The sequence below is a fragment of the Hipposideros armiger genome, unplaced genomic scaffold, assembly GCF_001890085.2.
Source record: "Hipposideros armiger isolate ML-2016 unplaced genomic scaffold, ASM189008v1 scaffold_125, whole genome shotgun sequence".
NCBI lineage: Eukaryota > Metazoa > Chordata > Mammalia > Chiroptera > Hipposideridae > Hipposideros > Hipposideros armiger.
The window spans coordinates 1,166,829-1,181,332 of record NW_017731475.1 but is presented as its reverse complement, the minus strand read 5'-3'; the positions used below and the strand labels follow the sequence as shown (position 1 = coordinate 1,181,332).

The window sequence follows — 14,504 nt, the reverse complement described above, 5'->3', positions numbered from 1 at the left end:
ATTTAAAACATGAAGTTGCTTTCCTGCACTTACCTCCCCTTTAACCCCAAAATAATTTTCACCATACGCATGAGTTTATCAATAGAATGTTTTCAACTTTAAGCTAAAACTACAAATGTCAACTCTTCATCATACCTGTTGAACTGCTGACTTGGGAATGGCTTTCCGTTTTTGCAGCTTTTTCTCCATTCCTTTGTGAAGTCGGATATATCCCCCTTCATTAATAGAACGCTGTCGAAGCCTGCTTCTGTAAGTATCATCATCAGGGCCAAGGTTTGTCTTTGCGACTAGATTTTCCTGATCTTTTAAAGATTGGCCAAGGTTCTGCCTATTCTCTGGAATGTCTTCATCACAGACATCCTCAATTGATGTATCATTTCCCATCTCACTGTTTTCTGCAGAGCTGCTGGTTATATTCTCTTTTGAAAGTTTTGGATAAATATTAGAAACTGTGCTATCTTCTCTGCTGTTTAAAGTTTCTAGTTCTGTCTGGTTGTTTTTTGTTACTAAATCAACAGACTCCATTTCAGGTTGGGAATCAGTCATACAGCCTACAGGTGGAGGTGACAGAGTGGTTTCCACCTCTGAAGAAACCTGGGGCTGAGGTTGTTGCCCTAGCTCTCCATTCTGCCCAGCTTCTGGCAAGTCTCCATTCACCAACAGGACAATTTCACAATCCCCAAGTTCAGTAGATAAAGTTGTTGTGGTTCCTTCATTGCTAACCACAGGTGGTGCTGTACCTCCATTTTGTTCAGGTAAGTCCTGAGTAGATGCAACTGTTTGTACTTCGCCCTTCTTATATACTGTTAGCTGCTTCTCTTCCATTAGTTTATGTACACTTTCACAGATTTCTAAAACTTCTGACATGAAAAGATGCCGAGCCAAGATGGCTACATCAGCCATGCTACAGAAGTCAAAACTTAGCACAGAAGTATAGGCAAATTCCAGTAAAGGAAGGAAGCTGGCCTTACAGAAACCTACATGAAACAAGAGAGATGGGGGACAAAAGAGTCAAATCACCACTAAAACATCTTATAAGAACAATTAATATATGATTATGACAATGTAAAATAGAATACAAAGGCAAATATGACCATTTATTTTGCAATTAAACACCCTGGGTTTGTTTTGTGTTCTGGTTGCTTATTAAGCCTTGACTAACTCACTTCTATGAGCCGAGTCCCTGAATACCTAAAATAGAAAATAATATCAGACTTACTACCTCAAAGAGTTGTTGTAAGGCAGTCATTTTCAAACTGTACTCCTTAGAACCCCGGGGGTTCCTCAAATTCCCCTCAAGAAACAGCTGCTGGAGAATGGAGGGTAAAAAAAGAGAGGGATGCAGGTGAGTAGGCAGGGTTCAACCAACCTGTCCCCTAACCTTACTTCAGTAAGCATAGCTGTATATTTTAATAATAGAATTCCAAATAAAAATTGATTGGAAACAAAGGGTTCTACTACTAAAAATTTAAAAATAAGGTCTAAGGCAGGGAGGTCAGCAAAAGTTTTCTATAAAGAATCAGATAATTAAGAGTGCAGGCCATAAGTGTCTGTTGCAACTACTCAACTCTGTAATTGTAGCTGGAAAGAGTGGCCATAGGTAATACATACACAAATGGGTGTGGCTGTGTTCCAATATAACTTTACAAAAAACAAAGGAAACAAGGATTGCCCTTAGGGCTATAGTTTGCCTACCTGGTTTAAGGAATGAAATAATTACTATACACTCTTATTTTAGGTATTACATTCTTATTTTATGTGAGAAAATAAGATCAATTTGTAGCTTTTCTAAGTTCTCAGTCCTTCACTTTCAAAAGCCATTTTTAATATTCACATAATTCAAAAATCAGAAAATTTCACAGTGATATGTTCAACTCTATCTCTATAACCAGTACAATTAAGAATTTATATAGCTTCCCAGAGTTTCTTTATACAGTCAAGCAAATATTCTTATTCTCCCTTCTTACAGGTTTAATTATATATACTGTTCTGTGCCTTCTTTTTCATATATAATAATCTTACAGAACTTTTATTAAAATATAGAGGGCCAAAGCAACCTTTTAAAAACTCACATTTGCTGTGTTTTTCAGTTTTGACTCAAGGTACATAAAATGTGGTCCTTTTACATAGGCAGATGGGATGGACAAGTATACAGGGAAGCCTTAAACTGTGAGATACATTAGGAGTCAGGTTGAAAACTGAGGGAACTACACATCAACATTATCATCATGGTTAATTCAGCCATTGTTAGGAAAGCTGATATTTAAATAGACTAATGCCAGATTAATGCTGCTACAAATTACGAGACCAAGTTAAATAAGCTTGAGGTAAGTAAAAATATTTCTTTAAAAAAAAAAAACGCATACCAATAAAATAATTTATTTTGGTCTTTTACCTAGTACCTTTTTAAATATCTAAGTATGAAATCATAAGAAAATTTTACCATGAAAGGATTAACACTGTTCCAAATAACACTTTGAATATCTAAAACCACTTTTTCAAAGATACAAGTCATGTTTACTATAAAATACTATAAACACAAAATAAAGAAATAAAAAATTCACTCATAATCTTACTGCCAAATGATAATAGATAATTTTGGTATTTGGTTTTTACCCCTAGCCTTCTTACATACGAACGTACACATATACACACTGTGCAAAACATTTTAGACAGAATGAAATGAATAATTTTGCAAGATGAAAAAGTTCCAGAGCTGTTACACAACAATGTGAATAAAGCTAATATTACTGAACTGTATATTTAAAAATCATCAAGAGGGTAAATTTTATATTATGTGTTTTTTATGAAAATTTAAAAATTTTAAATGGACAGTGGTTATAGATTAAAAAAAACTGACAGGTACTTGCACATCCAGCAGTATGGCAGACTCAGATGCCTTGAAAGACTCACATGTGTGGAAAAAAAATGCTAGACGAAAATATTTTAAAATACTATTTTAAATTTATTCAGTGCCCCAGCACTGAGTGGAAGCAGTAGAGAAATCTTCCTTGGGTAGTCAAGACCACAGCCAGGCTTACTTTGGTGGGTTATTATTATTTATTTTTAAATATATATAACACTTTGGTAGTCATAAAAGCCTCAAGATGAGAATTTAAAGTGGTCCCAGATTGCAAATGCCCTCAGTATCTAAAGAAGCAAATGTTTCCTCTGGGAAAACACCTTCAACCCAGGACTCAAAGATTTCCCACAAAGTTCTAAAGAATATGAATTCAGTGTACACAGGTTTAAAAAAATCACAAAGAAAAAAGGCACCATGAACAAGAGCTAGCAGAAACAAAGAACATAAGTCAAACCAGCAAAGATTTTAAGTATTGCTATAATCAGATACAGAAAATAAAGGGTGGCATACCAATAGAGCAAAAGATCACAAAAAGGAGCTCCCTAAAAGAGACATCTGAAAAAGAACGAAATAAAACCTCTAAAAATGGAACAAAAATAAATTGTAATAAAAAGCTCAGTAAATGAATTCAACAAAAAATTAGATGCAACTAAAGAGTGAACTATAATTTTCCAGAATAATCTACAAAGAAAGAAACTATGACAGAAAGATTAAGAGAGACAATATAAAGTGAGAATGTCTGTCTAATTGGAGCTTCAGAAAGGTAGAAGGCAGAGAAAAAGGCAGAGACAATTTCTGAAGAGATACTGGCTAAGAATTTTTCCCAACTAATGAAATACAACAATCTCAGTTTCCATGCAAGATAGTTTAAAGTCAAATATCCTCATACCGGATTAAAAACAAAATCCAGAAATGTGATGTACAGAGATATCTAAAACATAAAAAATATAAAAAGTTTGAAAATAAAAGATGGAGGAAGATATCCTAGGCAAATAACAAAAATATTGTTTACACAGCTCAAGATATTTACAATAGCTAAAACAGAAATTATTGTTTACAATAGCATCCAACACAGACTTTAAGAGTGAAGAGCATCACTAATGATAAAGAGGATCACTACATAATGATAAAAGGATATTTCATTATAAAGCCATAATTCTAAATTTATATGCATGTAATAACATGGCCTCATAATACATAAAACAAAAACTGAAGAAACTCAAAAAGAAATAGACAAATGAATCATAATAGTTAATATTCTAAAGTACTTGACAGATCAAGCACACAAAATAATCAGCACAGAATTAACAATTAACAAGCTTGATCTAATTCTAACTGCATCCAACTGAAAAAACTGACATTCTATTCAAGCAAAATTAAACTTATAAAAACAGAGCACATGGAGTGTTAAAAGCAACTGTCAGCAAATCTGCAGAATTAAGGGCAAATTTCTAGCCTTGAATGCTTAAACTAGAAAATATTGGGTTTACGGAAACATCATGACGTATTTTGTCTATGTTTTTCAAAGGTCATTTATTTATATAAAGAACAAAGGTCAATCAATGATATATTGCCCGTTTTGTTTGATAACTTTTGTCATCTTTCAGTAAGCTTCATAATTCTTCGTTCATAGAAGGACCTGTCTTTAATGGTGAAAAACTGAACAAGGTGATGATTTACAGCCTCATCTGAATTGAACGTTATACCACACAAGGAGTTTTGAAGAGAGCGAAACAAGCGGAAGTCTGACGGAGCAAGGTCAAGTGAGTATGGTGGGTGTGGCAACACATCCCACCCAAACTCCAATAATTTTTGACAGGTGATCAAACTTTTGTGTGGTCTCGCGTTGTCGTGATGGTACACAACTCATTTACAATTAAAAAGCTCTGGAGGTTTCTGGATGATGGATTCATTCAAACTGTCCAATTGCCGCCAGTACACATTCAAATTGATTGGTTCCTTGGTAGGAGCTCGAAAAACACGACACCTTTAAAATACGAACACACTGAGAGCACACTCTTCCTCTGATGAATGTCTACTTTCGATGTCGTTTGAGGCAAATCTTCACATTGGGACTGAGACCATTTGGTGCACCACATTGTTGTAAACAATCCACTTCTCATCACCAGTTATCAGTTGCTTCAAAACAGGATCGTTTTCCTCATGTTTAATGAGCATATCGCAGATGTTTATACACACCGTCAAATGAACTTCTTTTGAGTTCATGCGGAACCCAAATATCGCGCTTGCTTACGTATCCCAGCTTCTTCATGTGGTCGTGAATGCTTAAATAATGGATGTTCAATGTTTCTGCAATCTCTCGTGTTGTGTAACATGGGTTTGACTCGATCAATGCCTTTATTTTGTCGTCATCAACCTTGGTGGGACTCCCTGACCGAGGAGCATTGTTGAGATCAGTCACCAGCATGAAATTTCATGAACCATCGTAGGCACTGACGTTCTTGTAGAGCATTGTCACTGTAAACTTGATGCAACTTTTCACAAGCTTGACAAGTGTTCTTCCCTTTATGGAAGTAAAACAGTAAAATATGGCAAAAATGCACCGTTTGGTCTTCCATCTTCAACTTGTAAAATCTCCACAACTCAACCAAATTGCTCAGTTTCTTTTAGAATGAAGCTAGAACTGTCAGCTGTCAAATGACATAGCAATAACATAGATGCGAATGACTCTAGTGCTTCCAAAAATGAACTAGTGCCATTTGTTGCAAACATGCATCAAGACTTTTCCAACAACCCAATAAGAAAGGTGGGGAGTTAATGGGCTAAGTAAGCATTATACACTTAAAAACAAAAAAGAGAGACAGAGTATATGCTCAAATAAAGAAGATAATAAAGAGCAGAAATAAAACAAAACAATTGCTGTTCTTTGAAAGGAGTGTCAAGAAAAATTAGCCAAAGCTTGGTAATATGCAAAAAGGATTATCAGGTGTTCTTTAAGAGCAGTGCTGAGCATACACCATTGACTGACTACAACTCTATTAAAATTAACTTAGAAAAAAGTGATAGCAAATGTAAATGAAGTGAAAGACTGAGAAGCTATGTCTATCAGGAAAGATAACCCTAAAACTTAGTTTATTTCCCTGTAGGATAACCAGTTCTTCAACTATCAGTAAATTCATTTCAACATTCCTTTGGCTGACAGCAATTCTTTTCTTAAAAATTCTATTAGAAGCAGTTTTAACATCTTACTAATTTCCTCCATTAATGACATAAAAATTTTGGACTATATTTTCATAAAAGTCAGGTTTTTAACGTTTTAAAAATTATGCTTTAGTATAGTAGTAAGGAAAGTTTTTTTGGAAAGAGACAGATAAGCAAATATTTTAAGCTTTGTGGGTCACTGGTTTATGTAGCAACTTTTCAATTTTGCCCTTATAAGCTCAAAAGCAGCCACAGACAATATGTAAATAAATAGATATGGCTGTCTCCCAATAAAACTTTATTTACACAAACAGGCAGTGGGCCAGATGTGGCCTGCAAACTGTAGTTTGCCAACTCCTGCTTTTAATAGGATTGAAAAAAAAGTAAACCTTTAGTAAGAAAAATTTTTAAATGAGAGAAAAGGCATCAATAACCAATATCAAAGAATGAAAGAGACATATCTAAAATCACTGGAAACATTTAAAAGAGAACATGAAAAATTTTGTACCAATAAATTTGAAAATTTAGATGAAATACATAAACTCTGGCAAAAATATAACTTTCTAAAATTACTCAAGATGAAATAGAAAACCTGAATACCGTATTTTGCTGTGTATGATGTGCTCCCATGTATAATGCACACCCATGTTTTTGGCCCAAACTTTCAGGGGGAAAAAAAATTTTTTTTTTAATTCAAATTTTTATTTTACATTTAGGTAATTGTTTTTTGTATTATAAAGAAATTTTAGCATTTATTTTTTAACATAGTATGGTACAGGAAATTTTATGTAACAAATAAGTACAAAACACAAGAACAGATACAAGGTACAAGAAATTTTATGTACCAGTAACAAATTTACGATATTTACTCATTGTAGAAGGCCAAGAACTAGAAGGCCAAGAACTCTGTCGTTGCAAGTTCATTGTTAAATTCAACAAAACTGATGATTGTATTCCAGGGTATTGTTTTGCATATGGATATCGTTATTGATTTCTAGAGTTACACTTTTTTTTTCTTTTTTTTTTTAAATTGGGGAATTGAGGGAGGGGAACAGTATTGGGGAATTGGAGAAGGGGAACAGCCAAGTTGTTGTCATTCATTCTTAGTTGTGGAGGGCACAGCAAGCTCAGCTCCAAGTCCAGTAGCGCCGCTCAACTCAAGGTGCTGTGTTCAATTAGTTGCAGGTGGGCATAGCCACCATCCCATGCAGGAGTCGAACCAGCAGCCTCGTTGTTAAGAGCACATGCTCTATTCCCTGAGCCACCCAGGCAGCAGCTCAGCTCAAGGTGCTGAGTTCAGTCTTTAGTGGCGGATGGGCCTAGCCCACCATCTCAAACAGGCAACTTTGTTGTTAGGAGCACATGCTCTCACCAGCTGAGCCATCCTGCCACCTGTTGGCAGCTCAGCAGCAGCTCAGTTCAGGCGCAGTTCACTGGCCCATGTGAGAATTGAACTGGCGACCTTGTTGCTCAGAGCTCGCGCTCTTGAGCAAGTTCTTAACCAACTGAGCCACTCGGCCGGCCCTAGAGTTATGCTTTTAACTCATAAGCATAAACAAAAGAATTAAAAACATTTATATAGCTATGGAATTAGTACTATCCATGTATAATGCACATTCTTATTTTTCCCTCACAAATTTGGGCAGAAAAGTATGCATTATACATGGCAAACCATTGAACTTGTCAAATTAGCAGTTAAAAGTCTTCTCCCAAAGTTCACAACAGTGTGAAAAAGGAAAATTACTCATAAAGATAGATGGAAATGTTTTAAATAATATTAACAAACCAAACAGCAATTTATACAAAAGGTGATACATCACGTCTAAATTGGATTTATTTCAGGAATGAAAAATTAGCTTAACATTAGAAAATCAACATAATTTCCCACATTAACAGAATGGGAAAAATAAAGATGGACAAGTATGTGATACGCCAACACCCACTTCAGGGGAAATTTCCTTAATGTTAAAGGGGGTAAAGGATTATATATTTAAAACACTTACCAAATAACATACTTCATGGTTAAAAAACAAACAAACAAACAAACAAAAACCTTCTTTAGAAATGGGACTCAGATAAGTGTACCCTCTATCATCCATCATTTCTATTCAATTGCTAAAATGATGATTTTCTTTTTTTTAAGGTCCTGGACAGCATTGTAAAGCAAGAAAAAAGTTCAAAATATAAAGACTGGAAAGCTAGAAACAAAATTATTACTATTAGTAAATAATATCTTTGATGTTAAAAACCTCAAAGAATCTATAGATAAATTTCTGGACAACTAAAGGTATTTAGCAGTATAACTGTATATAAAAATCAATATACACCAGAAATAAATCAGAAAATTATATTAATGTTAAGAAGAAAAAAATCACAATAGTATCAAAAAATATAAGGTGCTTTGGAATAATCTAACAAAAGATATGAGACCTTTATTAGATTAATCTCTAAAACTTTATTCAATATATTCTCTATCAAAATACATTATTTTCTTTTTGTGGTAGGTGAGTTGCTTTTACAGTTTATATGGAATAGGAAACGGTTATGAATAACTAAGACCCACCTGAATAATAAAGGTGAGAGACTTTCTTTATTATTATAAAGTGAAGGTAATTAAGGCCAAGTGATAAGAGTGTAGAAAGAGACAACCAACAGAGTGAAACAAAGCCTAGAATCAATACCAAACACATGGAAATTTCTTTTCTAAGAGAATTTACATGGTCTATGGACAGGAAGAGGACAGTCAGAGTTTTCACTAAATGATTCTGAGACAAATGATGATTAAAATGGGAAATAATGATATCAAACACCTATCTCAAGCCAACAAAAATAAATTCCAAATAGATTAAAAAATTAAATATGAAAGAAAAACTATGAAAATTTTAAAAGACAATATATGAAAATATCTATATGACTGAGTAGGAAAGAAATATTTTTAAAGTATAAATAACAAAGAAAAACACAGGTAAATTCAACTACATTAAAGTAGATAATTAAAAAAAAGTATTTTATAATTTTTTATACTGTACATATTTTGTAAATATTCTTTATCCACTTAATATTTAAAGCAAAAAATTTTAATGTCTACTTTATCTGCTATTGCCTTATATATTTGCTGAATAATACATTTAGAATGCATTTAGAATGAAGAATAAATGAGATTTTAATATTAGGACGCTGTACTTTAATAATTAGGATGCTGTACTGCAGTTATTTGGGGGCAGACATTTCAGTTGCTATAAGCTACTAAGAAACTAGAAAAAAGCAATATCCATACACTTCTTTCTTTTTCAGATGCATAAGATAGGAAAAAAAAATCCAAAGCTAAGATATCAAAAGATTATACTTGTGATGAATTTTATTATTCAGATGGCCCAGTATAAGACATATTTTCTCCTCTGAGTCACCAAACTCAGAAAAAGCAAATCACTAATCTAGAATTTAATATAACTCTATGCTCCATAAATTTTTTGCTTACCATTGTATCCCAAGAACCTAGGCTACTTCCTCGCACACAGTGGATGCTTAATAAATATTTTTTAGTAATTAAACATATAGCTACTGCTAAGGAAATATATATATATTTGTCTTCCCAGAAGAGGTAAGCTTAAAAAGTATAAGGTAGAAAAGGATCAGTGATACCAGGTTAAGTATTTATATACCTGGATGAAGTCACTTTTTTGTTTCAGAAAGAGGAAATGAAATTTTCACAGTGATGTCAGTAATTCAAGAGTTGCAGCAAGTTAATATTATGAGAAAATGGATAAATAAGGTTAGCTACTTTAATTCTTCCTAAATTTTCACTTTTTGACTCCTAAGCCCTTTTATAAGCTCTAGTCTAGTGAGGCCAAAAAAAAGTTAAATTATTCATTCACAATAAATATAAAACAAAAGAAACAAAAAAACCCACACCGGGGCAGGGCAAGTGGCTCAGTTGGTTAACAGCCCAAGCTCTGAGCAACTGGGTCGCCAGTTCGATTCCGACATGGTGAGCTGCACCTGAGCTGAGCTGTTGCTGAGCTGCCAACAGATGGCAGGATGGCTCTGGTGAGAGCACGTGCTCCTAACAACATTTCCCGTTAGGCTCCCGCATGGGATGGGGGGCTACGCCCACCCGCAATTAAGACTGAACACCACACCTTGAGCTGAGCGGCAGTCAGCTGCCAACAGGCAGCCGGATGGCGACTGAACTTGGAGCTGGGCTAGCTGCGCCCTCCACGACTAAGACTGAAGGACAACAACTTCGCTATTCCCCTTCCCCAATTCCCCAACACTGTTCCCTTTCCTCAATTCCCCAATAAAATCTTAAAAACAAAACAAAAACCCACACCTGGAATTCTGATTATTCTACATTGACAGTTTGATTATTGAACCTAATTCTAATAATTAATCTTAAAAAATGAAAAACAACAGACCTACAAAAGTGCTCTCTAATTACATGTTGCACAATATAAGATATAAGCAGTCAATTTTTAAATAACATAATCACTTAGTGTAATGAAACTGATGCAGTATGGATTTCTCTCAAACTGTTTTTAACAGTGTAAATCCCAGATATTCTTCTACTGCTACAAATTTCTCACCTAAGAGGCAGTGATAGGAAATGACTCTTCCTATCCTTTTCCATAAATCTACCTTGGGAACCTTGCCAAAAGGAAGGACCTTATCAGTATAGCTTAATCTGCTGCTATAAATGGGCTTCTCCCACTTTAGCATAAATCCTGAGTTTGTAAGAAACACACACACACAACCCTCTTCCAGCTGGTACTTATAAACAAAAAGCAAGAGTATTAGAAAGTTCTTACCAGAAAGATCCACCACTGCCTCATGACTGGAAACAGCTCCTTTCTCAATAAAGAGATCTCGAAAATATTCACTGTTAGCTGACAAAACAGATTTATGAGCTTTGTACTCTTCTCCTTCAATTAACAAAGTAACATCACAGAACTGGTTGGAGAGTCTCTGTTCATTCAGCTGTTTTAAGACAGCCTGACAATGTTTTGGAGAAGAACGTTTCACTACTCCTTTGGTGTCAACCTATCAAAATAAGTTTGAGACCAAGAGTTGTATTATATATCATCTGTATTTCCACCCATAAGAGACTTTTAGACAAGATACATTATTCCCTTTTAAAAGACACCACTAATTAATATGAATAGCCTGCTAGTCTTTATTACCTATGTATTTAAATGAAAAGATACACTGTTCTCACTATTTTTATCTATGTTCAATGAAAACCTGCATTTCACTTCTTGCTGTCTCTTCTTAACAGTCAGGAATCCAATGATATATGAAACTAATACAGGCAAAAAACAAAGACCTAGCCAGCTTAATTTTACCTTGCTGCATGACCCAAAGACTGCTTCCAGAAATGTATTCTACCTGTACCAATATACCATTAAAAAAAAGAGAGGAGGAGTGATTAACAACAAACCAATGTTACATTCTAAAGAGAAGCAACAACAGGGATATTTATGATTAATGAAGAGGTAATATTAGCATACTTTTAGTCATATGCCTGGGTTTGAAAATAAAAGCATATTTCCAAACCTTAATATACATACATATATTAGCATACTTTTAGTGTATATAATATAGTGCATTACTTTAGACACAGACCTGCTTAAATCTTCATTGTCAGTGCCAATAGTCAAGCAGTTTTAGTGGTTTAAGAAAAAATTCAAAAAGACTACAAATACTAATATACTAGTTACACACATTAAAGCTAAATGGAAAATTCCACTTACAAATACAAGTTCATGTTTGGATACTGGCTTCTTTTTTGCAGGCTTGGAGGCTGTAGCTGGAGGTGAAGTAAAGTTGCTCAGGTCATCCTCTGATTCATTACTTTCTTCTCCAGATTCAAGGTCTAATCCCAATTCTTCTAACATTTCTGAAGTATCTGATATTGGACGGGAGCGATCTAGTTTCTCCTGGCATTTGCTACACTGTTTAATGTAATCTTTGACTTGCTTTAATATACCTACAATGACAATAAAAATTAACAAGTCAAGTTTAATACGGCTCTCATTTGAAAATTAAAGAATGTAGTGTATTATTTAATGTGTACACTAATATGTTCCACTGCATATGTGCAGACACATGTATGCCCCATAAAGTCCCCAGAGTGAGTTCTTTAGAATTTACAATACATTTTTTCAAAGATATAAGGTTATTTAAATGATCACTTGTTTCCATGCTATGTTAAAATGTTACTCACTTCCCCACCATATAAGATGACTATGTAGCACCACCCATTTCCATGTGAGTTGCAACTCATTCATGCAATAAGATCTATATGAAATTGCTAATATTCAACTGTTTTTTACCTTTATAAATAGTAATAATAATGTAGATGAAGCTAATACCTGTCCACCCTACTAACACCAGACTTGACCATGTAATTTGCTTTGGTCAGTGGATATGAATGGATATGATGTGTGCCATATCTCATTAGAAGCTTTAAGAGGCACTGTTTCCCATCAGTTCTTTGATCTCAAAGAACAGATGTTCCAGATGAATGATGTCCTTTAGCCCGAAATGCAGATGAAAAAAGACAGAGGGAGCCAACTTGTAACCTAAACAGGATTACAACCAAATCTTGTAATCAGAATATAAAATAAATCTGTTTTTTTGAAAGCTATGAGATTTCAGATTTACATGAAACTGCAGAATACACAACTTAACTAAAGTTGATTATACACAAGCCACTCACAAAACCCTATTCTAAATTTCAACTTCCAGCTCAGTATGTTGGGGTGGGAGTAGGGAGCAAGGAGTAACACTTTTTATACACAGTAGGTCCTCAAGTAACATTGGTTTGTTACAACGTTGATGAGATACAGTGGGAACTTAACTCTTGTTTATATCAATTAGCTTGTGGTAAAACTGGTTTCATTATATGTCATTTCACTTAAAGTCACAGAACTTATCAACTTTAAGTGAGGATTTACTGTACACACACACACACACACACATATCCAATCACCCTTATAAGGTAGAATCAAATAATTCCCATTCTACAGACCAGGAAAATTAAGCCCTGAGAGGTAAGTAACTTGTCCAAAGTCACATCTAGTAAATGCATAGCTGGGCCTCCAGAAGCCATGTTATCTTCAGTATATTATGCTACTTACCCAGAAACACATTTGTCCATCCCTGTGGTGAAACTTCTTCCCCCATAATCCCCAAGTAAAATGCAAATAAAAAGGCTCATTAATTAGCTAAAAAGATACTGAGGTATATAGTAAATTCCTGAAAACAGTTTCAAGATGTCAAAATATATCAAGTTTCTTGCTTTCAACCTTTAGAGAGTATTCAAGCAATATTTCTCAAATTGTATTATGTCCCATATTTACTAAAAAAGTATACACTGCACTAATAAATTCAGAAATTATATTCTCATTTTAAATACACAAAATGGATATTATCTTATTAAAAATTCTGAGTTCTACAGTAAAGAAACCTGTTTAACCTAGAAATTTTCCAAATTTGATTGTTCAGAGAACAGCATTTTTTTAGAACATAATTTAAAAATGGGTTAGTGTTAAATATAACTTTCATCAAAAAGGCATTTACATAGATTTAGAGAACAATAGAGGTTATAGTCTAGCATCCAAAAATATTAAAGTCAATAACAAGTCTATACCTCTATGAGGTATATAGTAAGTAACAAAAAAGGCTGGATGGATATATATTTTGCATACAATTAAGGGTAAATGGAAAAGACGTTAATTCTCTTTGTAAAACAATGAAAAGATGTTCATTATATTTATAAAAAAAATAAGAGTAAATGGGTTGGGATGATGAAAAATTTCTGAAGATTTTTTTTTTTTAAGATTTTCATTGGGGAATTGGGGGAAGGAACAGTGTTGGGGAATCGGGGAAGGGGTGAAGTTTTCTGAATAGTTAGTATGGTTACACAACAATGTGAATATACTTACTAACACTAAACTATACACTTAAAATTATTAAAATGGTAAATTTTATTATATATCTTAGCACAATTTTTTTTTAAATGTAAGAGAATATATGGAAATATATGTCTAAGAAAGAAACATACTTGGAGAATAAGAAGTACTGCGATGGAAATTTCTATGTCCAAAATAAAGAAGAAGAGGCTGTTTTTTCTAATTAACTTTGGTTCTATGTATTTCTAAACATTTTATGTTTCTACACAATTTAATATATTCTGCATACAGCAGAGGTTTGAAACTATTAACTGGATGAGTTAAAATGGTATTGGGAAAAATTACACAAGATTTGGAACAAGGATGAAAAATTATAAAGACTGCAGGAAAAACATGCTATTAATGTATGATAGTCGATCAACTGTTTTAAGAGTCATCCTGTTATGTTTTATAAGTCCTTTAACTCGAGTGTTAGTGTTTTGATAGGATCATTTTAAATCTATTGTAGTTTTAAAGATTCAGAAACCTGACCTTCTTAATTTACCCAGAGCTGATTAAGCTGAAAGAAC

The 14,504-nt window shown here is 33.9% G+C and overlaps 1 protein-coding gene across 1 annotated transcript in view; it reads right to left on the bottom strand.

Moving 5' to 3' along the window:
* ZBTB11 (zinc finger and BTB domain containing 11) overlaps positions 1–14,504 on the bottom strand; it is a 31,044-nt gene that overhangs the window by 12,853 nt on the left and 3,687 nt on the right. The window contains exons 2-4 of the mRNA XM_019648344.1: positions 11,773–12,008; positions 10,831–11,062; positions 136–977 (exon numbers count right to left, since the gene is read on the bottom strand). Coding sequence (XP_019503889.1) covers positions 136–977; positions 10,831–11,062; positions 11,773–12,008 — 1,310 coding nt within the window. The remainder of the gene's footprint in view (positions 1–135; positions 978–10,830; positions 11,063–11,772; positions 12,009–14,504) is intronic.